At 40.1% G+C, this 26,552-nt stretch overlaps 1 protein-coding gene across 1 annotated transcript in view; it reads left to right on the top strand.

The window, feature by feature from the left end:
* Nucleotides 1-26,552, top strand: part of UST (uronyl 2-sulfotransferase) — a 105,927-nt gene that overhangs the window by 40,228 nt on the left and 39,147 nt on the right. The window contains exon 4 of the mRNA XM_026845885.1: nt 781-934. Within this exon, the coding sequence (XP_026701686.1) occupies nt 781-934 (154 nt within the window). The remainder of the gene's footprint in view (nt 1-780; nt 935-26,552) is intronic.

Below are 26,552 nucleotides of genomic sequence, written 5' to 3'. Positions count from 1 at the left end.
ACAGATCCCGGTCACAGCTGGTTTTACCCTTTCCTTTTCCTTGGACTTGCATGGACTTGAAATTGATACTTAATTTTTTTTTTTTGAGGCAGGAATTTTCATACTGACTATTTTTAGAGAGTCTTCGCAAAGTGCAGTACAAGGATATGACGTTGCATAACCACAAAATAACCTCAAATCCAGACAGTGGCACAGGCTGGGGGTGAGGGGGAGGAAGATCTGCACAAGTTGCAGCAAATATAAAGATGGAAATACCATGCATATCTGTGAGTTCTTCCAAAGGAAGCCTTTTGAAATAAGCTTGAATGTTGCAAAACCCTTCACACTTATTGTACAGGTGAAGGTGATTCAAGGATGCCTTTTTGTAGCAGTTAGTGTTAGGCAGTGCCTGCTCTGACATGACTTCCCAGATGGGAAACATGTTGAGGAGAAGAAATGCTCATTCTTGGGTTCAGCTGCAGAAGGTTCTTCATCTGAAAACAGCAAGGAGAAAATTCAAGAAGCAAAACTATTGACACAGTGGAAAAAGTAGTCTTAAAGAAAAATGTTTGTAGTGCACATGTAGCTTAATGTGATATCATATTTACCATTCACCCTAAAGAGATCTCAAATGCTTTTACAGAGTTTTGGTAACTAGATGTAAACTTCTCAGTTTCAGTCTTAACTTTATAAAAGCTCTGAAATTCTGTAGAGAGTAACATGAAAATACTCAGATGAAGGATGGATATGTGTGCCTGTGTGGAACCTTCTGATGAGATTCATCCATTTTTCTTCCCACAGATTTGGAGGAGACCAGCCAGTGTACATCAATATTATTAGAGATCCTGTGAATCGATTTTTATCCAATTATTTTTTTCGACGTTTTGGAGACTGGAGAGGAGAACAGAATCACATGATCCGTACCCCCAGCATGAGGCAGGAGGAAAGATATCTGGTATGTTTGAAGAAAAGGCAATTACTGATTTCCCAGCATCATTACATAATGCTGACGTTCAAACTGGATGCTTGAAAAGTGGGAGACTGAGGCATCTTCTGTCTTATGTTTTTTCCTCTGTCTTTGTATTTATCACTGTGGATATTCAGACAGATTTTTAGGTTGAAACTATGTATGTAACTGTGCAGCCTCAGAGGAAAATTGGGAAACGGAGAAATACAGTGAGCTCAAGCCTGTAGAGTTCTTGCTGATAGGTTGTGCATAGTGTTCTTTATGCCAAGGCTCTGATCTTAGTTCTTGGTTTGGTTTTATTGCCTTTTTTAGATTAAGGAGATGGCAGTAATGCCAGAGAAGCTGTTCGTAGTAAGTTTTCATTTTACTAACTTCATAATGCCTGTCAGCCTTTGTCACAGACCAAGGTCCTATGGCAGTAAGTGTTCTAAAATGCTGAATGAGAAACACAGAAGCTAGGAAGGTGGTCAGTTTGATGCTAGTCTCTTTGCATGCACACTGACACCTCCTGAAGAAGACAAAATGGTGGAATTCATTCTCACCCTCTCCCTAATGGAGATCCAGTTTGGTAGGACTCAGACTTCAGCCACACTTGGACCTGCAGAGGGTTCAGTGATAAAGAGGTGACAGGACAGCTTGGTGGTCTGCTATGAGATGTTGCAGGCCAGGCGTAACATCAAAACAAGAGAGGACTGTGGTTTTTGGAGAACAAAGAAAGAGGCTGTTTTGATGATGTTTTGGAGGGGCAGTAGAGTACAAGATGTGGTGTGGATGAGCTGTAGAGAGCACAGCTCTGAATGACTGCCACACAACACTGTTTCAGTCCTAGCTAAGGTCAGATGGATCCAAGGAGGGCTGGGGTTTTTTTCTGTATGACAAGGCTGTGTTGATTTATTTTGTACTTTACTACTGTTGTTTGTCATGCAAAGCTCTGTGAACATATAAGCTTATAAATTATGAGTAGTTGAAGTGGGGGAAGGTATCAGTGTAGCTGTCTATAGCCTTAAACTTTAATGATATCTGCTGTACAGATAAAAATTCATTTCAATAACATTGCAGAGGGTTTCTTATTTGCTATATGTGTAGAGATACCAAAGAGGTCACTGCATCAGCCGAGCAGGTTTTGACCTGATGGTGTGCTGTGCAGAGTTGGAAGGCGGTCCCAACAGCTTTGCATGCTGTGTGCATGGACTTTTGTTTCCCCATCTTCGAATGGGACAGGGGGGTTGCAGAAATGAGTGAGGGTGGGTTTTTTCCTACATTATTATTTTGTTAGTGCTGTCATGTTTTCTTTTTGAAAATGTTTAAAATGAGCAGTACAGTCTGTACTTCGCTATCAGTGCCTCTACTTCTTATTTGAAGTGGATCATGCAGTGATAGATACCTCTCACAACTGACTGACTTCTAGAAGCTAGTATTAATTTAGTACTGACTGTGCAGTTTAAGATGATATGTACAGCCAATGAAATTTTACTTCAAGAAGAACTGAAATGAATAGATCTAATTTCCATTGTTTGTGTTGGTTTAAAAGCTAATAGAAAGAAATGACCTTGCATTTTTGATTGCATTGGAATGATTTTTAAGAAATTATTACTTATATGCACATGCACATATATACACATACACAGATCAGAACAAAAGCTATAATGAAAGGGAAATAAAAAGTGGCCATCCGAGTTCAGTAGTCATTTTGTTTAAAAGGCAGTTTGTTGGTCTGAGGCACCATCAGCATTCTTTTATAAAACTAATTTTGCTTTTTCATTTTGATTTTCTCTGTTGGTAATTCAGAGTTAGAATCCTGGAAACGTTTTTAGAATCTGTCTTCCAACCTTCCTTGGTGGACTTTGGCTGCTCAAAGAGGGCAGTTGCTCCTGTCATAGTAACATATAGGCCACCCGCCGGTGAAATTAATTTTAACAAAAGCCACTCATTCTGCATGTTAAGCATTTTTAATACTTCCTTTATCCAACCACCATAATATATTGCATGACTGCATTTTAATCTTTTCCTCAGTGGTGCAAGGAAATCTGCTGGCATATATTTTAAAACTCATGAATGGATTTTGTGGAGTGGTAGCTCTAGAAGTCTGCTAAATCAATTGCCCAGTCTAACTGTGAAGAAAGTAAGCAGCTGTTTATACCTCTGAGTATGATGAGCCAGTGCACCCCTCTAGCACAGGACTGATAGCTCAGCTGATTGCTGGCCTCATACTTTTTTCAATTCTTCCCTCCTTTTTTTTCTTTTTTAAATTGAAAACTCACTGTGAACCACTGATATTTTCTTTTACAGGGGACTATTCAAAGAATAAGCTTAGATTTAGCATATTAAATAGTTTCTCTATTGATCACAATATTAAGTCATCTGGGATGAGGTGTGCCTGACTGAGCAGACACTTGAAAGTAGGGGAAGGATACAAGAAGTTTTTACTTTCCTTCTTACATCACGGCTCAGATCAACGACTATGAAAATACCAAACTGCCAGTTGCTCCACAACATTGAGCTCATTGCTGAAAAGCCTGAGAAGGCTTGTATTGATGGCAGTTACAGACATACAAAATGGACTGTAAACGTAACTCCTGCTTTACTTGGAGCAACAGGTTTGCCTGCAGAAAGATAGACATCTTTTGAAACTGGGGTATTAGGAACTAATTGTGCTTTTCTCAGCCATGATGCTCCTGGCTGTTGTGGGCAACTGGGAACCTTTCCAGACCATCCTGACATCTTGGCCAAAATCTGCCAACACTAGCCTTCTCCCTTGAAAAGCTGAGTGCAGTGTGCATTTTCTCTTAGAAACTGCAGTGTGAAAGTGTGGGAGCTCAGCAGCTCTATGAAGTGGGCTCTTAAGGGGGAAAAAGCATTTTAAGATCAGTTTTTGTGTCTGATAAACTCCTGCTCAGCTGTTGGGTTGTGATATTCTTAATGGAGGCGTTCTGTCCCCTCAATTCTGATCTGTGGAAAAAAAAAAAAAAGAAGGTTGAAAAAAACCAACCCTGAAGTCTTGTAGTACCTTGGGTGCTGGTTTTTTTTTAACTTTGAAAATCTGAACTGCTGACATTGCAGAGATCAGAAACAGAGACAGAAATTTCCACTGTTCACTGATCATTTGAAATTTTCTCTGAATAGAGCTTCAGGCTTTGACTCTTATCCAGAGAAAACAACCATTCATTCAGGAGTGAGATAAATTGTTTTAAATGTTTTGGTAAATGTCTGTGTTTACCAAAATTTAATTGAAAGCCAAGATGGAAAACAAGCCCTTTATTCACAAGTTGGATACGTCAGAAGCAGCTGCTGCAATGTGAGACTTTCCACCCAGATCAGCCAGGTCCTTGCCCTGACCCGGTGCTTTCTCTGCTGGAGTAAGTTACTGTCAGTCATCTAAAGAGATCACTTCCAACCTTCCCCAGAATAAATAGTGGCAATAGTGGAATATGGCAGAGAGGTAATGAAATGGTGGTGAGTGCCTCAGGTTGAACTCAGGTACCTTATGGGCCTGTAAGATGAGATAAATTCACAAGAGTTAATTTAAATCCATTGTAGTAAATGTGTTTCAGAGAGTTCTTAGAGTAAATATGCTTCAATAAAACAAGTAACCCCCTAGCAGTGCTGCTGGTACCAAGCTAAAGAATAACATGCACCAGATGATTTAGTTTAAGGCTTGAAAATGCAGAAGGTAGGAAATACTCCTGATAAAGAGAGGATCTACCATAAATATTTGAAAGCTTTGTATTAAAATTGTCCTTTACAGAAGGTCTGTTAGTAATTACCTGGTATTTATTACAACTGTAGCATGAGACATCAAATATAAAAGGTATGTATGGGGTTTTCATCTTTCCTTAATACTTGCTAAAATTTTGATCTAAGACAGCTAAGGCTGAAGGAGTGTGTGAAGCAGCATGGACTGTGTATTGTAGCCTGAATTGCAGGAAATTTGGTTATATGCAATTCTGATCTCTGTTAGGCTCATGAATAGCAAAGCTCAGCTCACTCAAGTACAAGATCTAAACATCTTTGAGCTAATTTGTCAGGAGATGTTTTGTATAAAAAAGATCATTCCATAAATTAAGAATTTGTCACCATCATCACAGAATGGTTTGAGTTTGAAGGGACCTTGAAGATCATCTAGTCCCAACCCCCCTGCCATGGGCAGGGACACCTTCCACTAGATCAGGTTGCTCAAAGCCCTGTCCAGCCTGGCCTGAACACTGCCAGGGAGGGGGCAGCCACAGCTTCTCTGGGCAACCTGTGCCAGTGCCTCACCACCCTCACAATAAAGAATTTCTTCCCTATATCTTATCTGAATCTACCCTCTTTCAGTTTAAAACCATTACCCCTCATCCTATCACTACACTCCCTGATAGAGTCCCTCCCCATCTTTCCTGTAGCCCCCTTTAGGTACTGGAAGGCTGCTATAAGGTCTTCCTGGAGCCTTCTCTTCTCCAGGCTGAACAACCCCAACTCTCTCAGCCTGTCCTCCCAAGGGAGGTGCTCCAGCCCCCTGATCATCTTCGTGGCCTCCTCTGGATGTGGTACTCAAGCAGTCTATGTCCTCCTTGTGCTGGGGTCCTTAGAGCTAGATGCATTACTTCTAGGTGGGACGTTTCATACTTTTGTTATAATTAGTGGTTAAGTTTGAACTGCATCTTTGTCAGGCTCAGCATAGCCTTTCAACTTAATCTCTGAAAATAAATATGCTTTTCTCAGCTAAAAATAAAAATATTCTAACAATATTCAGCCTCAGTTATGCTAAAGATTACTCATGCAAGTAATCCCATAAAGGAGCATCTGTCTTTTTATCTTTTAAATTAAATGTTAAACTATTTGTAAAAAGTGTGTTAGGCTTACTGCAAAGGAGGGAAGTAAAATTAAAAGGATGTCAGGGAACTTTCAAGTCAAATTTCTTACATTAGGGACCTCTCCTGTGGCAAAGATTGGCTTTTCTTGCTAAATATTTATACCAATGTTGTGTAAATTACTTCATGATTTTCAAACACAATTACAGAAAAAGCTGAACTGTTAATCTCCATAGAATAATTTTTTGTATTCCTGAATTTTGAGAACTTTCTTTTATGACTACATTGTTTTCCATTAACATAAGAATATTTGCTAAATACATTTAATCAATTTTATTATTTATAGTCCCAAATTTCTATATACAATGAAAAACATTGTTACCAATTGCACTGGTTTTCTGACAGCAGCTGGCTGTCTTAGTTACTGTCTTTTTCTGAATAACAGAAATATTTAACCATGAGTAATTGTATCATGAATTGTCATCAGTACTAACACATTGAGCTTTCTCCTTCATGACTTCAGATATGTTTCTTGAAATTTTTTAGTCTGCCAGGTATGTGGCCTCCAAGAGAGACCATGGTATGGAGCCCATGCCTCCATCTCCTCACTGTCACTCTCATGCACTCTTCATACATCTGTTTCTGTATAAAAAAGGCAGTGTGAGAGTTGCCTGTCTGCACATTTGATGGAGGGTGAGTAGAAGGTTCATTTCTATATGGGATTTTTCTGCTGACAACCTCACAAGGGGCTACATGTGTCCATTGATTGAACTGTGGGACTTTTCAGGAGGGCATGGTGAACTTGGTTAATATAGTTTATATTGGAAATCTGAGGCATGCAGAGGTTAAAATGATCTGCCTACATCTGTGCAGTGCATACCAGATATTAGGGAGTTATATAAATAGAAAAAATACATTTTCCAATTACTGAGTTCTGAGCTATAGTTAAAGACTAAACATTTTATGCACCCTCGGTGTTTTCCCTAACCCCCATACATACAGTAGTGCTTTTGCTCCCCGTGTTACCTATCAGTGCTGAGATGGTTTCAGTTGGTTGTTGGGTGTCCCACAGCATGTCCAGAGCTGCAGCACAGCTTTGCAGCTGTAGATCTGGTTTGAGGATCACACAGTAGCATCAATCTCTGCGGCTGGGATGGTATGGGATGGTGCTGCCGGGAGGGCACGGCTGAAGTGCAGCCACCTGTCAGCTGACCCAATTAGAACAGTTTGCTGCTTCTTCCCTCTAATGAGTGCTTTTAATAGTCTCCAGCTGTTCCCTCTTACTGCATTAACTCTTCACAGCAAAATTTCTGGCCCATTTTTGTAACTCTTCATCTGCTGTGTATGCTCTAAAGCACCATCTTTCCCTTAGATTCTCACATTTTATATCAATAGTTTATTGAACCACAAAGTTGATGATAATTCAGACCTCAGCTGGAGGAGGGACTGATTAAGCAACTTATAAAATGTAAAATTAAAGGAAATGTTTTCATGGCTGACATTTACTTTTCAGTGACTTTAATTTACAAACCAATATTTTTTAATGTTTCCCTGCGGAGTTTGCATTCCAAACATTTGCAGCATTATGCAATTATAGGAGAGCAAGAAAATGTGCCTTGCTAATCTGTTTTCATTTACTAGTCTGACTCAATTGCACATAGTAAATAAGCAATATACCATTGGTTAAGACTGCAGCACTAAAATCTTTCATGTAGTTCATAATACATACTTATATTAATAGCAAAGATAAAAGGATCTGGATTTTATTAATACCATGCTTTCATTTTAATGATACCATTCTGTATTGCATTCCTTTTTGTGGAGACAGGATGCAGCATAACCACAATATTTTGCTTCAGAATGTAGAAACATGAGGTATTTTTTCATGCAATATTGTACTGGTCTGAAAATTTCTGGTTGTTGCAAATGTTAAGAAACTACATGAGAAAACAGAAGTCAATTAGCAAAAGAGTCCCAAGCACTAAGTACCCACAATCTTATTTAAACTTAATGTTATTACAAGGTCTTAGCACCACCAATAAGCAGTATATGGTATTTAAGACATTTGTATTTATAGTAATTTATGTTCATTTAAGGACCTAGCTGTATTAAGAATGATGAATCTTAATTTTTGTGGCAATTTTGCCAAGTTTGGTATTTGTGCCTTTCTGAGCATGAATACAGGATAGCTCCTGATGTTATCTTTTCTGTTCTTTTTTGGGTTTTGTGTGTGGTAGCCTGGGGAGCTAGTTTTCTCCAGCTTCTCTATAGGAAGCTATAGTTTGTAGAGTGGAAAATCCCAAATGCAGAACAAAGAGTCTAATGTATTGATGCTGGCCTTCTAAGGCCAAATAAACTGTATAAGAGAAGAGGGTATGTCCATGTTATATTTTCAGGAGATGTATTTTCAGAGATTGAAACAAGAACAGAAAGGACCATTCTTGTGTAGCCCAGGGATTAAAGCCAGCCTTGACTTCAGTGAAGGTAGGAAAGCAGTTTGAGTGGGGCTAATCCTTATTTCACATAGAAAACTATTGATTCTCAGTGGGCTGTTACCAGTTAGGAGTAAAATCTTGTGTGTGTGGTGGGTGGTTCTACCATACCATCAGCTCAGTACTCAATGGCAATTTAAAAAAAAAAAAATGGGCAAATCAAAGTAATAGAGAACAAAACAGAGAACCTCGCTGCATATAAATCTGTAGTGTGACTGCATTTGACTTCCTTCATTTGACATTTCTGACCTCCCATTCCCAAAATGGGTTTGGAAGAACTGAAAAATACTCAGAAATAGCTAAGAGCAATGATGAAATGATGGAATAGTTTCCATATGAGGAATGACAAAGATTAGGACTCTTCAGATGATGAAGTAGTAAACAAGGGAAGGTATAGGAGAAGACAAATCTGCAGGAGGCATGGAAACGTTGCATCAAAGATGACTGCTTGTGGGGTGTTTCTGTGCAAGACCTAGAAGATCCCAAAGCAGAAAGATGTGATGGTACGGATAACATGTAATTAAGCCATGAAAGTCCTTGCTGGACATTGTTGTGGGTATGAGAAGTTTATATGTATTCAGAAAGGAAACATTTTAGGAAACATCTCTTTACAGAGGGGCTGGTCAAACACTGGAACAGGCTTCCTAGAGAGGTGGTAGATGTCCAAAGCCTGTTAGTGATTAAGAGGCATTTGGACAATACCTTTAATAATATGCTTTAATTTTTGGTCAGCCCTGAATTGGTCAGGCAGTTGGACTAGATCATCATTGTATGTCCCTTCCAACTGAAACATTCTACTCTACTCTGACTGAAAATATGTAACTCAAGGGCTATTAGTTACCACGACAAGATCTTTTCATCAGAAAATCTCCATTAAGTACATAACCATAGCCTCAAGGGTACCTAGAAAAGGGTCCTGTGCATACGGTCGATGTTCTGTATAGCCCACACTGATTTTCTGAAATTAGTGACTGCTCTGGGTAACTCAGAAGCAGACTTTGTAATTATATGCTTGCAAATTAATTCTGCTACTAGGTGATTTATATAAGATAGTTACCATTATAGACATCTCCAGCTGAATGTATTGTATCTTGACTTGAAAGCAATTGAGTGTTCTTGGGTTTATGCCATAGTGGCTGAGGTTTTGTTGTCTTACAGCTTTGCCAATCAAATGAATTTTTGTAATTTTCAATCTGGCACTGAAACTCTTAATTGTTAACACTGTCATGGCTATTCTCAAACTTATCTTAAAAATCTAGGATATTAATAAATTTAAAGTATGAAATGCATCCACAACTTTACATTATGCATTGCTAATAGTAAAGGTTCCAAAACAGAAGATGTGAAAAACCTTAAGATAGTGGGTTTAAACATTTTTTTCAGTGCATGCTTTCCAGAAGGTAGAAGTCTCTTGGTTCTGATGTACAGTAGTTTCAGTATGGATGAGTTTTATAAGTCTTGATTTGAGTGTTTGCATTTTCACTTCTCATGTGTGTTGTTGATTTGAAAGCAACAGAAAGACACATCTAAGGAGACAACACTTAAATGGTTCCCAGTAAGTGATGACTTAATGATAATTAGCTGGCAAGTAACCATTGCAGGTGAATGGAAACAAGGGAATCTGTGTGTAATGTGAATGTTATCTTCAGTGCATAGTCCAACATTTTGTGCATTGTGACACTGGAGAGTAGGATTTAGCAGTCATTAAGTAAAAATAATTGTTGACTGATATTCTTGTAGAATTGTAGAATCATAGAATGGTTTGGGTTGGAAGGGACCTTAAAGATCATCTAGTCCCAACCCCCCTGCCACAGGCAGGGACACCTTCCACTAGACCAGGTTGCTCAAAGCCCCGTCCAGCCTGGCCTTGAACACTTCCAGGGAGGGGGCATCCACAACTTCTCTGGGCAACCTGTTCCAGTGTCTTGCCACCCTCACAGTAAAGAATTTCTTCCCTATATCTTATTTAAATCTACCCTCTTTCAGTTTAGAACCCTTACCCCTCATCCTATCCCTACACTCCCTGATAAAGTCATTCCCCATCTTTTGGCTTTCTAAGGCCATTGACCACAATTCTTTGAGTGCGACCATCCTGCCAGTTCCTTATCCACTGAGTGGTCCATCCACCAAATCCATGTGTCTTCAATTCAGAGACAAGGACATCATACAGGACAGCATCTAAAGCTTTACACAAGTCCAGGTAGATGACATCAGTAGCTCTACCCATATCCACCAACTCTGTAACCCTGTCATAAAAGGACACCAAATTTGTCAGGCACAATTTGCCCTTAATCAAGCCATGTTGGCTGTTAACAATCACTCCTTATTTTCCATGTGTCCTAGCATATTTTCCAGGAGTATCCGTTCCATGATCTTGCTGGACACAGAGGTAAGAGTGACTGGCCTGTAGTTCCCAAGGTCTTCCTTTTTTCCTTTTTTAAAAATGGGGGTTATGTTTTCCCTTTTCCAATCAGTGGGAGCTTCATCAGACTGCCACAGCTTCTCAAATATGATGGGTAGTGGCTTAGCCACTTCATCCACCAGTTCCCTCAGGATCCTTGGATGCATCTTAATTGGGTCCCATGGACTCATGTGCCTTCAGGTTCCTTAGGTGGTCTTGAACCTGATCTCCTACAGTGGGCAGTTCTTTGTTCTCCCAATCCCCACCTTTGCCTTCTGTGTCTTGGGTGGTGTGGCTGGGACCCTTGACAGTGAAGAATGAGGCAAAAATGTTAAGTACCTCAGCCTTCTCCATGTACCGGGTAACCAGGTCTCCCATTTCCTCCTGAAGAGGGCCCACATTTTTCCTAGTCTTCCTTTTACTACCAATGAACCTATGGAAGCTGCTTCTGGCTGCCTTTGATATCTCTGGCCAAATTTAATTCTATCAGGGTTTGCCCTACCTGGCCTGATCCCTGGCTGCTTGGACAGTGTCTGTATTCCTTCTGGACTACCTGTCCTCGCCTCCATGCTCTGTAGGCTTCCTCCTTGTGTTTGAGCTTGTCCAGGAGCGCCTTGTTCATCCATGCAGGCCTCCTGGCATTCTTACCTGACTCCCTCTTTGTTGGGATGCATTGCTTCTGAGCTTGGAGATGAGCCTTGAATATTAACCAGTTTTCTTGGGCCCCTCTCCCCTCCAGGTCTTTATCACATGTAACTGCCAAGCAAGTTATAAAGATCCCTGAAGGGACCAAAGTCTGCTCTCCTGAAGTCCAGGGTAGCAAGCTTGCTGTGTACCCTTCTCACTGCCCTAAGGATCTTGAACTCCACCATTTCATGGTCACTGCAGCCAAGGCTCCCCTTGAGCTTCACATTCCCCACCAGCCTCTCCTCAGTGAGAACAAGGTCCAGCATAGCACCTCTCCTCGTTGGCTCCTCTGTCACTTGGAGAAGGAAGTTATCATCAATGCATCCCAGGAACCTCCAGGTTTGTTTATGCCCTGCTGTGTTGTCCCTCCAACAGATATTGGGGTGGTTGAAGTCCCCCATGAGGACCAGGGCTTGTGAACATGAGGCTGCTCCTATCTGTCTATAGGGGGCTTCATCAACTTGGTCTTCCTTGTCGGGTGGCCTGTAGCAGAACCTCCACTATAACATCTCCTCTCCCTGCCTTCCCTTTAATCCTGACCTATAAACTCTCAGTTGGCTGCTCATCCATCCCCAGGCAGAGCTCAGTGCACTCCAGCTGGTCACTGACATAGAGGATGACACCCCTTCCACATCTCCCCTGCCTGTCCTTCCTAAAGAGCCTGTATCCTTCCATTCCAACACTCCAGTCATAGGAGCCATCCCACTATGTCTCTGTGATGTCAGTAAGATCATAGTCCTGCAGGTGTGTGCGCATCTCTAGCTCCTCTTGTTTATTCCCCATACTACATCCATTTGCAAGAGGCATTTAAGTTGGGCCCCTGATGAAGCTGGCTTACTGGCTGGAATGGCTGGAATTCCTTTGTGCTGCTCTTCAGGTGCTCTCCTGCTGACCTGTGATACGTTTTCAGGCTCTGGGCATCTATTGCTGGCACTGGCATCGAGCTAGTAGGAGTGGGATTTTGTTTGTCCAAAGTTGGAATAGAATGATTTTTAGAACTGCAATGCTTTATCATCCAGAAGAAAATAATGTCTCCAATTTCCATTTCTGTTAGTATAAATTTTAAAATTAAGCTTTTTTAAAATTTATTTTATGCATGAGCTAAATAACAGAGATGGGGCATTGACCAGCATGTAGTCTGTTTTAAATATATGATGTAACTGTATGTATATGTGTGTGTATATTTAGAAGTAGAATTCTGAGGTTTTCAAATGTTTAGTATTGCATTCATATTGAAAAAATTTTTTGAAGTCTTCTCTAATGAACTCATCTTAACCTTCCCTAGAAAACCTTACTGAATACCCTCCTAAGTACACTTCTTGCTAGGAGTAGACCTGTTTCCTTTTCCTGGTTGCTTTATGCTCTAACCACCTTAAATCAAAACTGTTTTACTGACAGTGTGTTGGGGAGGGAAACTGCAGAACCTTTTAGTCCTCTTGATAGAGGAAGGGCAGAGAGAAGCGGCCCTCCCCTTACTGCCAGTATATTGAATGTGTTCAGGCTGTGGCATGATAATGTAATTTCAAGCAGTCAGAAATTCACATCACTCTGTAGGTGTCAAAACCTGTAGGAACTGACAACCTGTGAGAATAAAACTGAATTTATTAGCCCATTTTATTCCTTGTCTGTCATTCTCCTGCCTCGTTCCTTCTTGTGGTTTATACATAAGTTTTCAGGCTGTCAGCACTGCCAGCAAAGTGAAATAAACTGAAATCCTGGTCTTTAAAACTTAGTAGCTAAAGCAAAGCTGAAGCTCTGAGGTGGTGGATCCAGGGAGAATTCCGTGTGATGGGGTTAGGTGAATCACCTGCCCATGGTGTGCAGCTGATGTGATGAGGGATATCTGTGTTTTTATAAAAGCGTCCAAGGCTGCCCTGGGCTTTAGGTGTTTGTCAACAACAACATATTTTCCTATCATCTAATTTTTTGGTGGTGGCTTGGACTCTTCCATTGACTGCAGACTGACTGGATCACACATGTGAATTCTGTATTTTTAAGAGTCTGAAGTAATTTCTGTTGAAACCACGTGGAAGCAGAGATGGCATGTTGCAGAAGAAAAAAAGGGATGTTCAGTACCCAGGCATGCTCAAAACTTAGTTTATCATAGTTCTTCTGAAATCTCTAGGGTTTATTCTAAGCTACAGAGTAAAATCTGTGCCTGGTCCTGGTCCTGGTCCCAGCTTGCATGGACCCCAGGGCCTGTTGGAGCACAGGATGCTCCTTTCTGGTCGGCACCCAGGCTCACATCTTTGGAGCTGCCATTCACACAGGGTGCCTGAACATTTCACGGGACACAGCTGGCGTGCATGTCCCTGCTGGGCAGGTGGGAGGCGCTTCCCAGCCAGCCCACTGGGCGGAGCCTGTTGAGCCTCCACAGCTTCTTGTCTTGCTGCCTTCCCCAGCGACTGCAGGCATCTCAGCTGCCTCCTCATGCATCCTCCCAGCAGGTACTGGTGCTGACGGTTTCTTTCGGATGCTAAAGCTGTTGTCTGCCCAGACTATAAATGAAACTGCTACTGCCTGTGACCAGTAGGTTTTCTGCTGGGGCAACCCCTACCCAGTAGTGTCTGGACAATGTTGGAGCATGGCTTTAAGGTTTGGCTTCTAAGTAAAGAACAGTCTGGAGCGCCATGGAAAACATGCCAGCCCTGCTTAGTTTGACAGTGAAATCTTTCAGATTAGGGTATCATGTGAATTTAAGATCAAGAAGAACAAGAAGGAGCTGGAGAAGTGGCTGGAGAGGAGAAGAGGGGGAGCTGCTGGTGTGAATGGGAGAAGTCTCAAATCTACATCCTCAGTGCAGGGATCACAGTTTTTCAGGCTGGCATTGCTAGATTTTCAGGTCTTTCTAGTTAAATGGAGGAAAAGGGGGGGAAGGCTACTTGAATTAAAAAGACCAATGCAGACAATCACAGCAGGAATGTCTGATTCAACAATAAAAATTTTATGTGAGATCTGAAGGCAGCTGTAGCCACTGTTCAGACTCACTTGTCCTCTCAGAGAAACACTTCCTATTTCAGAGCACTCAGTCTTTACCCTGAGTATCACAGAGGAAATTGTCAGGACAGGGAGTGTTTCCCTGTCCAAGACCCACCTCCCTACGCACTGCTGCGATCAGCCCTGTCTGTGTCTCTTTAGAGAAGGACAGGCATGGGTTTCTCTGCAGTGTCCGAGTAACAGCATCCTCCTCTACTGAATAAAGACTATGTAGTGTTAATAAGTAAATGTAACGAAAAAGGGTCTTGCATTCACAGCATTGTGAACACAACACATTGCATGCTGAGGAGTGTCTCTCTTTCAAAAATAAAATTGACTGTAATTCTTGTCTGACTGAACACACACAAATAAAGGAAAGAGCCCTTTGTACAATAGTAAAAATGAAGCACAGAGGTGCAAATTCAGTTCTTGTTTCTGTCTCATTACAGAATGAACGGATCTGAACTGAGGAATAGTTTTCAAAAAAAAAACAGGTGCTGGCTGTCTAGTATTGCTCTGTTTGCTTCAGTGTGCTCCTGTGATGTAGAAATGTGCATTTGTGTTTCTACAAAACAAAAACCAAATGCCATAGGTATGCCATTGGCAACTAGATTGGGATGGTCTCTCTGAATGCTTGGCCCTACCTGGCAAGTGGCTGGTCTGCTTTCCTTAACTTCAGTTAAATGAACTTTTTTAATATGGAAGCTCCAGGCTCATGTTAGGTGTTTTTCCTTTATTTTTTTTTCTGGAAGGGATATGAAAGGTTGAAGGACTTTAGACAATGAGGCAACAAACTGGCCTCTTTGCCAGACCAATAAGCAATTGCACTCAAAAAAAGGAGTTGGTAGGTTTTGCTGCATAGTGCAGTATCTTTGGGAAGACTAATGACTTCTGTGCCCTGAGACGAGGACAAATTCAAACCACATGCTCTAAGGCATCTTGGCACCTTAATGAAATGAAACCTGAGATTTTTTCCATTGGGTTATCTGAGGGATACTGATGGTCCTTCAGAATGCTATGCACACCCTGATTCTTTCAGCCTTTTCTTGGTGGATTTTACTTGAATTCAAAAGAAATAAGCAATTTTTCATAACTTGGTATGATGTTGCCAGAAGAAAATGTGAGGGAACTGACTGTAACAAACTGTCAACCTGTATTTGTTGACATTGAGTTGGGGTTTGGGGCATTTGGCCACTGTTTCCTTATAGTCAATCAAGTAAGGAAAGGTATTGCTGACAGGGACTCACATTTTTGTCTTTCCTTATATAAGGTTACTATAAGACAGAAATGAGAGACAAGAAGAAACAGGCATCAGCTGTTTCAAATGCACTTTTTTGATTTTTCTTAAGGTGACTATTTAAAGCCGAATAACCTTATTCACGTGTCCCTCACCAGTTGGCTGATGGTGTACATAGTCATGAACTATTCGTGGGGGCAGTGGGGGCCTGTCTTGAATGGAAAGGTCATTCCATCTTTTGGAAGAAGCAGTAAATCTTCTGTGTCAGTTGAAAAAATAAGTTGACCATGAACAAGGTAGGGAAATACTCATTTGAAGTAGAAGCAGTGTTCACTTTTTCTGATTTTTATTCTAGCTGTTCTTTTTTTTTTTTTTTTTTTTTTTTTTTTTTTTTTTTTTTCCTTCTTGTTGACTGGTATTTTCAAAGCTCCTCTGTGCCTGTAACTATAGTTGCTTTACATAAAAACAAAACAAAAAAGAACATCAACAAAGGGTGTTAAACTGATTATTTGTTGTTCGGGACTCTGGAAAATGGGCTGCCATTGTTTCAGCAATGCTGCTTAGCGAATTACTGAAACACAGTTTAATCAGGTTACCTTGAACACAACTTTTTCCTACAAACTCTGATCCAAGCAAAGCCAGCCACTATTCATAACTGAGCTTGTCAAGAGTAATTTCCATTTTCTTGGAGAAAAATCCACTAACTGGTGACAAATAGGAAACTTTCCATGGTGAATATGGATTGCTAAATGAGATAATTTTTTTAATTAATTTTGTGTCATTTTTAAAAGGAAAAAACAAAACTGAAGTGCTCATCAGTGGTTGAAGAAAAAAAAATACACCAAGAAAATTTATTTGGTGTAATCCAGAAATGATATCTTTGAGAAGCAGGAAGAAAAAAAACAGATTTTACACTTTTACCCTCCTTCTAGCAGTTATTAACTTCCATGATTTTATAATTGCTCTTGCTACTTGATGTGCTTTTTTGAAGCCATCACACCTGAGTTGAGAGGATTGAGAGATTCTGGGTTTCTGTGTGGGGAGGGAAGCGACTCAAGGTTCAAAAAATACATAAAAAAGAGGCAAATAGGAACATCAATTATGCTTCTGAACCCTGTAATTTTAGGACTTTTTTAATACTTGGAGTTGTCAATACAGCAATAGTCTTGTCAAACTGAAGAGTGAAATCAAAATGTTTGTTCCGTTTTGTGGCTGCTATTCAGAATGGCAGTGCTACAAACAATGCAAAGTATTAGTAATTTTCCAGAAAAGCATCAAAGCTGTTCAGCAAGGGGAAGACTACAACTAGGGAAATTAGATAGGGGCAGCAGAGCAGAAACCAACCCCAGCTGCAGCAGCAAGGAAGCCACATGCAGCAGTGTGGTTTTTTTTCTCTGCTCTGCAGCTCTTTTTGCATTTCAGCCCTGAGAGATGAAGGGAGAAATTCAGTCAGTAGACACTAGGCAGAAGGCTGATAAGAAGGCAGAATTAGCACACAACTCACTCTTCTAGCTAATTTCTTACTATTCAAGAGGCTTGTGGTAAAGTGCCACCACATATGTGGTAGGTCAAGGGAACATAAAAGACGTTTAGACCTTGGTGATATTTTGTCTTAAAAGTCAATACTGTGCTTTTAAGATTTATCATCTAACTTTAAAGAAATGGGCAAAACCAAAGAAATTTATAACCTGTACTGTATGATGATTATCATATTTTTTCTCTTTAAATAGACAGGTCAGCAGCAAGTTTCTTTTTCTTTTTTTTTTTTTTTTTTTTGCTAGGCAGTGTGATGTGACTGGATTATTTCAGGTGCACATCACAAGCTGTTGGATACAGTCCCTCTCCCTTCAGCATCAGTAAAAGGGAATTGTATCACTGGAATTTATGACAGCAGATAGTCTAAGCTATAAATAATCAGTGTATTGAAATGAAACTTCTAGGATGCATCAGCTAGCCAGTGTTCATTGTCTTTAGTGAAAATTTTGCTACATCTGCAGAGAGAAGCTTAATACTTAAAAGAAACAATGCTTTCCTGAAGCCTGCAATAATATTTTTAGGTTTATTGTGACATATCTTCCCTTCTCCATGTATATATTATTTTATTTTGAATATTCACATTGAAGAAGCTTTTTTCCTCTCTAATTCTTGTCACACAAAGTTCTGTAAAAATATATGCAAATGGAATGATCTCTTTTGTTTGTTTTGCATCTGTCTTGATGGGATGTATGAGAGCAATAACATTTCATGCTCATTGCCAATTAAATGAATTTCCCTTTGGCTCATGGATTGCTTCTCTCTTGACAGCTTTAATATTCAGAACTCTGATATTTGTTTTAATAAGCCTCTTTTTAACTCCTGCATTGTTAAAACTTTTTTGTGAACCTTTACTAAAAACAGCGTAATGCTAGCTTCAAGATGTTGTGGCATTCATACAACTTAAATGTGTTTCTGTTAGTATATGAGTTTTTGAGGTTTGGGCTAAAATCTGCTGAGCATAATTTCTGTGCATGCAGTCAAGCTTTAAAGAAATGAGAACATTTGACCTGGGAAAGAAAATGTGAGAGAAATGTGAACTACAGAAATGTCTTCTTATTAAAGTAGGCTTTTTTGTATTGTAACAATGAAGCAATATTTTGAAATATTTAAATTCTGTGACATCTGTGCTGATGATACTGTGTCATATGTAAAGGTGTGGACTTTCTGCATTAAGCCCTTCTTGAGACATGAACACCTTCCAGCCCAGCTGGGGAAGACACTACAAGCTGGGGACAGGCTAAAGTGTTGCTTCCCCTCCAGTGTCTCACATTCTTCAGCTTAACAATTTCCTGAGCCAGACATTGTTTTCATATTTGAATTTAACAGTGCTTGATGGACCTTTCTTCTATGAATATATCTGTTTTATTTTCTTTTTTATTATTATTATTTTGTGTTGGTTTTCTTAAACCCAGTTACACCTTTGTCATCCAGAGTATCTTGTTGCAAGGACCTGTGCATTTACCAGCACTGAATTTCTTCCAACATTTTATTGCCTAATCAGCATTATAGGGTCCTTCTATAGCTCCTTGAGGTCAGATTTCTTATCTGCTCTCATTATTTCTTACTTCACTGTTAACCCTTCTTTATTATGCACAAAAGATATCTCAGCACAGATGCTATGCAGCCCTACTCAATGTCTGGTTTCACTAAGAAAACTAACCATCCTGTCCTTAACTTCCTATTCTTTATCAGCCTCTCTATTTTTTTTCCCCCAAGAATTCAGAAACACTGGATTGCATTTTCTCATCTGAATACCACAGACCTGTTGGAAGTTGGAGAGGCTCAGCTTTCTTTGCTGACATTGATTATTCCCATTGCTGGTTGTGTCCTTCATTACAGTGTTGTCTAATACTAACTGGTTCTGGCAATCTTCTGTTCATTTTATCCATTTTTTCTAAAGCATCTTTGACTGTCACTTCAGTTTGAGACTGGTTGTTTTTCCTGACTTATGCCATCTCTAGAGGGCCCTTTCCTGTTTGTGAAAGCATCCCAGATCTCCTCGGGTATTTTTTGTGATACGTTTTTTCATTCTGAGCAATCTATAATGCATATCACTGCTCAGTTGTGAGCCAGACTTGCTCTCAGTCCAGGACACACTGAGTCTTAGAATTATAATGTGCTTGGCTGGACAGCAAGACTTTTAACATTAATGGAGTGGTGTATTATAGAGGTGATGATCTGCACTGTTACACAATTATTTCCTCTGTCTTCTCCAATTTTGTTTTTAAAAATGTGTAGCACAAATTGTTTCTGGGATCCAGCATTTCAAGTTAAACAGAGGATGCTGCATTCCAGGAGCCAGAGACATGAAACTATTCCTTAATTCTCTCACGACACTCTTTTGTTCAGATGAGAACTTACATAAGGCACTGGCAGGGACTTTTCTGCTCTACTTGGAGCTGAAAAAAATAACTTTAAAAGTGTTATGGTTTAGGGCTTAGAAATTGAAGAGACTCCAGAAGATAATCTTAAAAAGGAACTACAAATCTTCAGATGCATAAAAATGTGCTATGAAGTAAATGTCCTGCAGTTATTCCTTGTATTCATCAAGATTAAGACAAAAAGGAGTTTCCTTTAAATTACATTAAGGTGTTTTTGTATCAGATACTAGTAGGTTTTCTGACGCTAGGAGCAATAAAGCAGCGATATGAATTAGAGCATATATGAACATTTTTATGAACAGGTTGGAAAAATGGCAATCCTAGCTTAGATAAACTTGGTTTTCCCGTAGCAAAGGATGGACTAAAATGCTTCACTACACCCTGGGTCTTCTGTAGCAGCCTTCCTTGCCGGGACGGGCAGCAGCCAGGGCTGCAATGCATTGCCAGGAATGGTGAGACCACCCTGCCAGGAGGACCCTCACCCACCAGCTCCATCTCTGTTCACTTCCAGCCCCCAGACTTCAGCCTCGTAGTCATCTCCAGGCTGAGGCTGTCATCTGTCAGAGAATAAGTTTATCTGTGCTCCAGAAGTACCTTTTGTGAGTGTAGATTGATGGAGGTATCTGTTGAGTCGCTGCTTTTCTCATAGGCTTCTGTTGGCTAGGGTCCAGCAGTGCTGCATTAGGGAGGGCTGAGAAATCCTTCAGGTGGGGGGTATTTCCCACTCAGCACTTGCAGAATTGAATACATGCCATCCCTAATTGACTTTATTAAGTGTCGTCATCCAAGCAAACTAATTTTCCAGGTTTCTTTATGAAGAGGTGTTAGTAAACAGAATTAGCAGATGGGCTGTCTCCCTGCTGTTAGTTGCTGCTGGGATTCATTCTTGATTGCACTATAATGGTTTGTATTTTTGGTCTTCCCTGGATCTGTGCCCTCTGTAACAGAATGGTTATTTAATGCTTACACACTTCTTCCAGCTGGCAGGCACTGTCCCTTTTTTTGGCATATTTTTTTCCATTTTTTTTATATAATTCCTGTACTAAGATGGTTCAAGATGAAAAATACAAAAGCAGTAGAAAAGATATTGGAAGGTGCCTACTTACAACTATGAAGTGATTCCATTCTAATTGATAAAACCAGTCTTTAACAAATACTGATATGATTTCTAATAATAGAGAAGATAGAAATATATCCACCTACATATTTTCTCAGTGTTGTACATCATTATAAGTTAGAAAATTGGGATCTGTAAATATGTTTAATGATTGTCTAAATACTAGCATTGTGGGCATAGTTCATCACCTTTGCTATGTTAATGCCAGCAAATGTTTGTATATGAGTGAATAATTTATACCCGCACTAAATTAAAATGCAGATGGTTAGCAGAAGATACTGTTTTGTTAGCTGCTGCTTCACTTGCTAAGATGCCAGAAAGAAGAGCTGGATACACTGTTGGCAGAAATGCCAAGCAAATTAGCCCAGCTAAAAGAGTCCATCAAAAAGAAAAAAGTAGGAATTAAACTTGGCAGCCTGTTTTCTTATGTGGTCTGGGGAAAAAATTAAAAACATGCGTTTTGCCAGAAAAAAAGTAGAAGGTCAATTCAAAGAAAACTCAGAATTATCCTCTACCAAAAAAAAAAAAGGAAATTTATGCTAATGTTAAAACAGCATAAATTGAATCTAAGCAAGCCATAGGCTACCCTATGCTAGCTTTAAAAAGTCAAGTTTTCTTATTATAGTACAATTTTTAAAAGTCTCAACCAGTCTTCATATCCTAACATTTGAAAATACTTTTATCTTTTTTCCCAGATTTTCATAATTGCATTTTTTCTTGAATAATTGTATTCTACAGGCTTTTTTAATTAAAGAAAAAATATCTCATACTATGAAACAAAATTAAATTTCATTAACTTGCAAGTATAACGGTCTAGCCTACCAGTGCAGTTACTCAAGGGAGGTATCAAGCTTTGAGGAAGGGAATAGAAGACATATATATTCCTTATTATACTATCTCTGCGGATATTTAGGGTTGATCTCAAGTCATCAGTAGTTGCTAAGGGTTCTGTAAACTTCCCATCCCCTCTCTCAAAGGCAGCATTAATGGAGCATGTGAAATAGAAATATTTAGTATAGGTCTGTAATCTGTCCTTTTAACCACAGGTGAAGAAGGCTTAGCAGAATGCTGTGGGGAGTCACGGCATTGCTGCTGCTCAGTGGGGCAGTGTGATGGTATGCTTTGCACACCCCAAAGAAACAGAGCAGCGAGGAGGTGACTGTTTGTGTTGTCTAGACTAAAGCTATTTTTGTCTGAGAAGAGCAGTCATACTACATATAGCAAACAGCAGACATATCTACTCAAACCTTTAAGCTTGGATGCTGTTTCGAGTGCAGACGTAAGTTCAGTTTTGATCTAAACATATTAAACGTGTTTGATCTAACATGAAAACTCATTTCCTGGAGATGAAACTGGAGGAAAAAAAAGAAAAAAAAAAAATCCCCAAAACCCACAACGCTATTTCCGATCTTTCCAAGTTTTTATCAAAAGTACCAGAAATACTTGTATATTTTATTTGCTCAAGTCAACTAAGCACTTGCAGGCAGCTCCCTTCCCCCTTTCTCAACATGGCTGGCAGAATTCCCCCTGCCTGGAGGGAAGGAGAGCTGTCCAAGCCCATCTTGTCCATCCATCAGGTCTCTAATGAAGACTCTTCAAAGAGGAAAGTGTAGCTGTCCTGCTCATGAAAGAAAGTGCCATGCTAGACAATGAACAAAAATGCTCACTCTCCTTTAATTTTATTTAGATTAAACATTGGAGAACTAAGGTTTTTTTCAAGTTGCTAAAGTACATTTTTCAGTAAAGAAAGATTTGTCAAAGTAGAGACCACTATGTTCCCCACTTTTTAATGGTGGGTTTTTTTTTTCTTGTATACATGGTTGACTAGCTTCAAGGCAACATACTGGTGTGACTTGCTACCCAGACCAGTAATGCCAGAGCAGAAGCTCGCTCTCAGAGAGGGAACAAAATGTCTTTGGAGCCTTTTAGCTTGCAGTAGCCTGTCTGGACAGCTGATACGAAGAAGAGCTGAAGTATGGGCAATGAACATTGCCTCCATCCGTAGCTGGCTGTTGTTTCCCCAGAATAACTGTCTATGTTGTAACTTTTCATGAGTCCTTTCAAAAACAGCCTAGGGAATAATCAGGAAAACATAGGAGAGTCCAATCCTCCCAGTTGTCCTCATTGTTTCCCAGGGACTCCCTGGGGGCTTTCTGCAAGACACAGGGCTGGGCTTTGTGCTGCCACCACCCCTTGATCCCCAGGACTTCTGTTTGCCTGTGGGAAAGCCAGTCATCTGCAAGAGAGAGACTTTATTGTAGCTCATAGGTAAACACCCCCACGTGTCAAAGCAAGTGGTTGACTAATGATTTGCTGACAGAAGTGTTGATTGTAGGAAGCATCTGAAGAATTATAAAAGAGGAGAAGGAAAAAGAGTTTCCAGATAAATGAAAAATTATCTGGAGTGGGGGGAAACCCAAGACATTCATAAGAGCACATTGCTTTGTTTTACAGGGCGGCTTCTGTTTTGGACTAACCTTTAAATAAAGATGGCCAGAGGACAGCAGCTTGAATCAAATGAGCTGGCTCTACAGGGTGCTTTTGCTTGTCCAAGGCACTGCTGCTAAGTCCCTGAAACTTTGTGAAGGATATTCTTCTGATCTCCTATGTAGGCTGTTACACTGTCTCATTCTCTAGCAGTGCTTTGGGCCTTACAGTATGGGTGATGAGAGGGCCCTTCTCTGCTTTTGCTGCTGCTTTTTATCAAATACGTGATTTAGCTGAAGGTAAAGAGCTGTTTGTTGAAGAAATAATTATGAGGGGTTTTGGGGAATTAAAGAGATCAAGGATTTATTTTTTTTAAAAAAAGCATATTTCAACTCCTGACAAGTATGTAGAAGAAAGGAACTTGGATACCTGCAAAGGTGTGAAATATCTGTGCAGCCTTTCAACAGCTGTGCAAAAGTGTTTAAAAGTGTTTCTCTTCAAAAACAGATGTGCCAAGTGAGAAAGAGTTGAAAAGAATATTATCTGTGACTGAAAACTAGTTTTAAAATGCAAACCTTAGCTCAGCTTTCAGATGTACTGTTTGCTGAAGATAAAGTGACATACCTCTTGACCTTTAAGCAGGAAGGTGATGGTTAAAGCCAGCTAGAAGAGGTTCTCTTTGGGGAGCACAGCAGCAGGCTGTTTGGTGCCCCAAACCTTTCCCTGTTTTGTGCTCCAGTCTCTGAAGTCTTGTCACTGGCCTCCGTCTGCTGTGGCTTCAGGGCAGACTATTTCATGGAACCACCAGAGGCTTAGCTGTACTGGTTGTCTCATAGCTGTAGTCTTCTCCTTTGCAGCAGTTGAGATCCCCTTCAGGATGAAACATGAGGCCCACTTCTGCTGTCTTGTCAATAATTATGCAAGATCTGCCATGGATTTCCTGTTGCCACAGAAGATGATGCTGGGAGCATGGATGGCTCCTGAGGTGATGGCAGTATTTGGAGATAGGGGGACAGTCAGTGCCAAGGTGAAATGGTCACATGCTCTGGTGACTGTTTCCCAGTCATTGCAATGACTGTGTTGGCAAAATGACTAAAATAAATGAACTTAACAACTGAAGTCATTAAACGTGGCCTGCATCGCTCTGAGGCAGACGTGCCCTGGTGCAGCTGGAGTGCGGCAGTGCCATCGCGTCATTTCCATGAGCAAGCCCAGCATTTTTCACTCTTTGGTAGAAGAACAGAAGTTAACGGAGGGAAAGAAAGGGGTTTCTATTGCTTTTTTTGCTGGTGGAGCCTGCACAGGAGTGAAGGAGCAATCACAACTGGTGCAGGGTAATGTTTGGGGACGGAAACTCACATTTCAGTTAATTAGATCAGCTCTGCTATCTCTTGGAGCTTCTTCCCAAAGTGCCCACTGCTCGCTCTGCAACCTGCCACTGGTGTCCCAATAGACTTGTCCAGCTTGCTGTCATCTCCAGAGGACCGTAATCCCACAAAGTTTGGCACAGTCCATCCTGCCTGGCAGCCCTCCTTGGAGGAGCTCAGCACCACAGTAGCACAGGCTTTGGCTGTGTTGGCAGTGCTGGTTTGGGAAATGATGCCCAGCACCTGCCCACCCCACAGCAATTTTTTGCATGTGTCCTTAGCATAGATACATGAACAAATACCAAATGCCTTCAGAATTTGAAAGATACAGGTTATCTTGCTGCTCTGTGGCTCTAGTTATGCAAATACTTGATTGAGATTGAATAGAAACATTAAATATTACCTGATGAAGTAAAAACCTCTCTAATTAGAGTTAAAAATGTCATTTTCCATAAAAATATGTGAATAATTTGTGTTCCTAAATAAGATATAGTAAGTCATGTTACATTCATATTTAAAAACCTTCATGCTAACTATACCTTGATTTTTTCAATGTCTTTCTGCAGCCTTATGAAGTAGGAAGTTGTGCTTTTCCTTCTTTCATTTTGTATTTACATTTGCAAGCCCTTTTCTGAGCCACCATGTTTACATTTTCTTCCCCATCACTCTGCCGCCACCCAGAGCTCCCTAGATGAGGTCAAAGAAAGCAATGGATTTTTTTATTTTCAGTTTGGTTGTATTTAGTTCATATGATGCAACGTTGTCCTCAGGATGTAACGGTCAGTTTGACCTCTTTACAAACACCAAGCAAGTATGTGAGAAAACATTTTACAAGCCACGAGAGGATTCTTGGGGGCTCTCAGCAGAGCAGAATAATTTTCCTTGGCTGTCGATGGTGAGGGCTAGACTGCGCCGCTGACTGTAATGGCAGATGAAGAACAGCCTTGTAAGCAGGAGAGATCACCATAGACTGGGCTCACTCACTGGTTTTCCACACCATTTTATTTCATTTCCTTTTATGGAAACTGGAAAGGTATTTATGTAGGTCGCTGCTTCCTCTGGAGCCTTTATGACACACCTCAGCTTCACATCTGCAGCCATCACACTTAAGTGAGGAGCATGCACAGTGGCTGGGCTATAAGCGGGGTCTCCTGATTTCACAGAAGTTGTGGTATCCCACAAGGGCAGGGCATGGAAAGATGCCATGTTGTGTTTTCCATTTTGATTGTGAGAGAAAGGCTGTTTTTATGGCTTCCCATAGATTAATGGATTATTAATGGAAAAATATTTGCAAGGCATGTATGGATTTGAGTTATGATTTCTCATATTAAATTTTTAGGGACGCTAATAATTGCCGTACATCTATAGCAGAATCTGGTCTTTCTGTAATTTTTGGTTGAGACACTGAAGATCAAGAAATAGAGGATGCTTTGAAGAACAAGAATTATTTCTTTTTTAAAAAAACTTAGGTGTCCCTTCTACTGGACAAAAAAAAAGAAGTTATGATTTCCCTCTTGGGATTTTATATTAGGAGGAAAACAGAAATTAAACTCTCAATTCTGTCACATTTTTTTGTATACGGTATAGTATTTGCCATGAATTAAAGACATTAACTTAAGTAAATTGTTTATTGTTCTGCAAGAAATACTTTAAAGTTTGCTCTCTTTTTTGTGATAGCATTAGAATTCCCAAAGAAATTTCAAATCCATGAATATCCACATTTTAATCGTGTGCTAATTTCCTCTTATGACGTGTATGAACTCACTATGGCAAATAAAACAGTTTGTTGTTAACTTTAAAAAATGTATTAACACACCTTTGGTATATTTCTGAGAGATCAGTAGTCCAGCTTGTTGACAGTTTAATAGATTAGGGCACATTGTGATTTTTGTATGAAAAACAGTTTTGCAGAAGTAAGTAGACATTATCAATTTACCATTTCAGCCAAAATTGTATCAACAAACATAGTACTATTAAGAAAAAGCATGGTTTCTGTTGTTACTTGCAGCCCCAGGGCTGCTTCCTGGGCATCCCTCTGCCCTACTGGAGACAGAAGCCCAGCAAGACATAAGCAGTATGGATTGTAGCCAGAAGCTGAGGAATAAAATAAAATTCTTCTTTCTTTATTGTGGAAGGGTATGATCAAAGTAGCTGTGTGTGGTTTTGTATCTTTCCTGGCTGTGTTAGAGTATTTT

This window comes from Athene cunicularia, assembly GCF_003259725.1.
Source record: "Athene cunicularia isolate RWA chromosome 3 unlocalized genomic scaffold, athCun1 chr3_part1, whole genome shotgun sequence".
Taxonomy (NCBI): Eukaryota; Metazoa; Chordata; class Aves; order Strigiformes; family Strigidae; genus Athene; species Athene cunicularia.
This window is presented reverse-complemented; position numbering and strand designations above follow the sequence as displayed.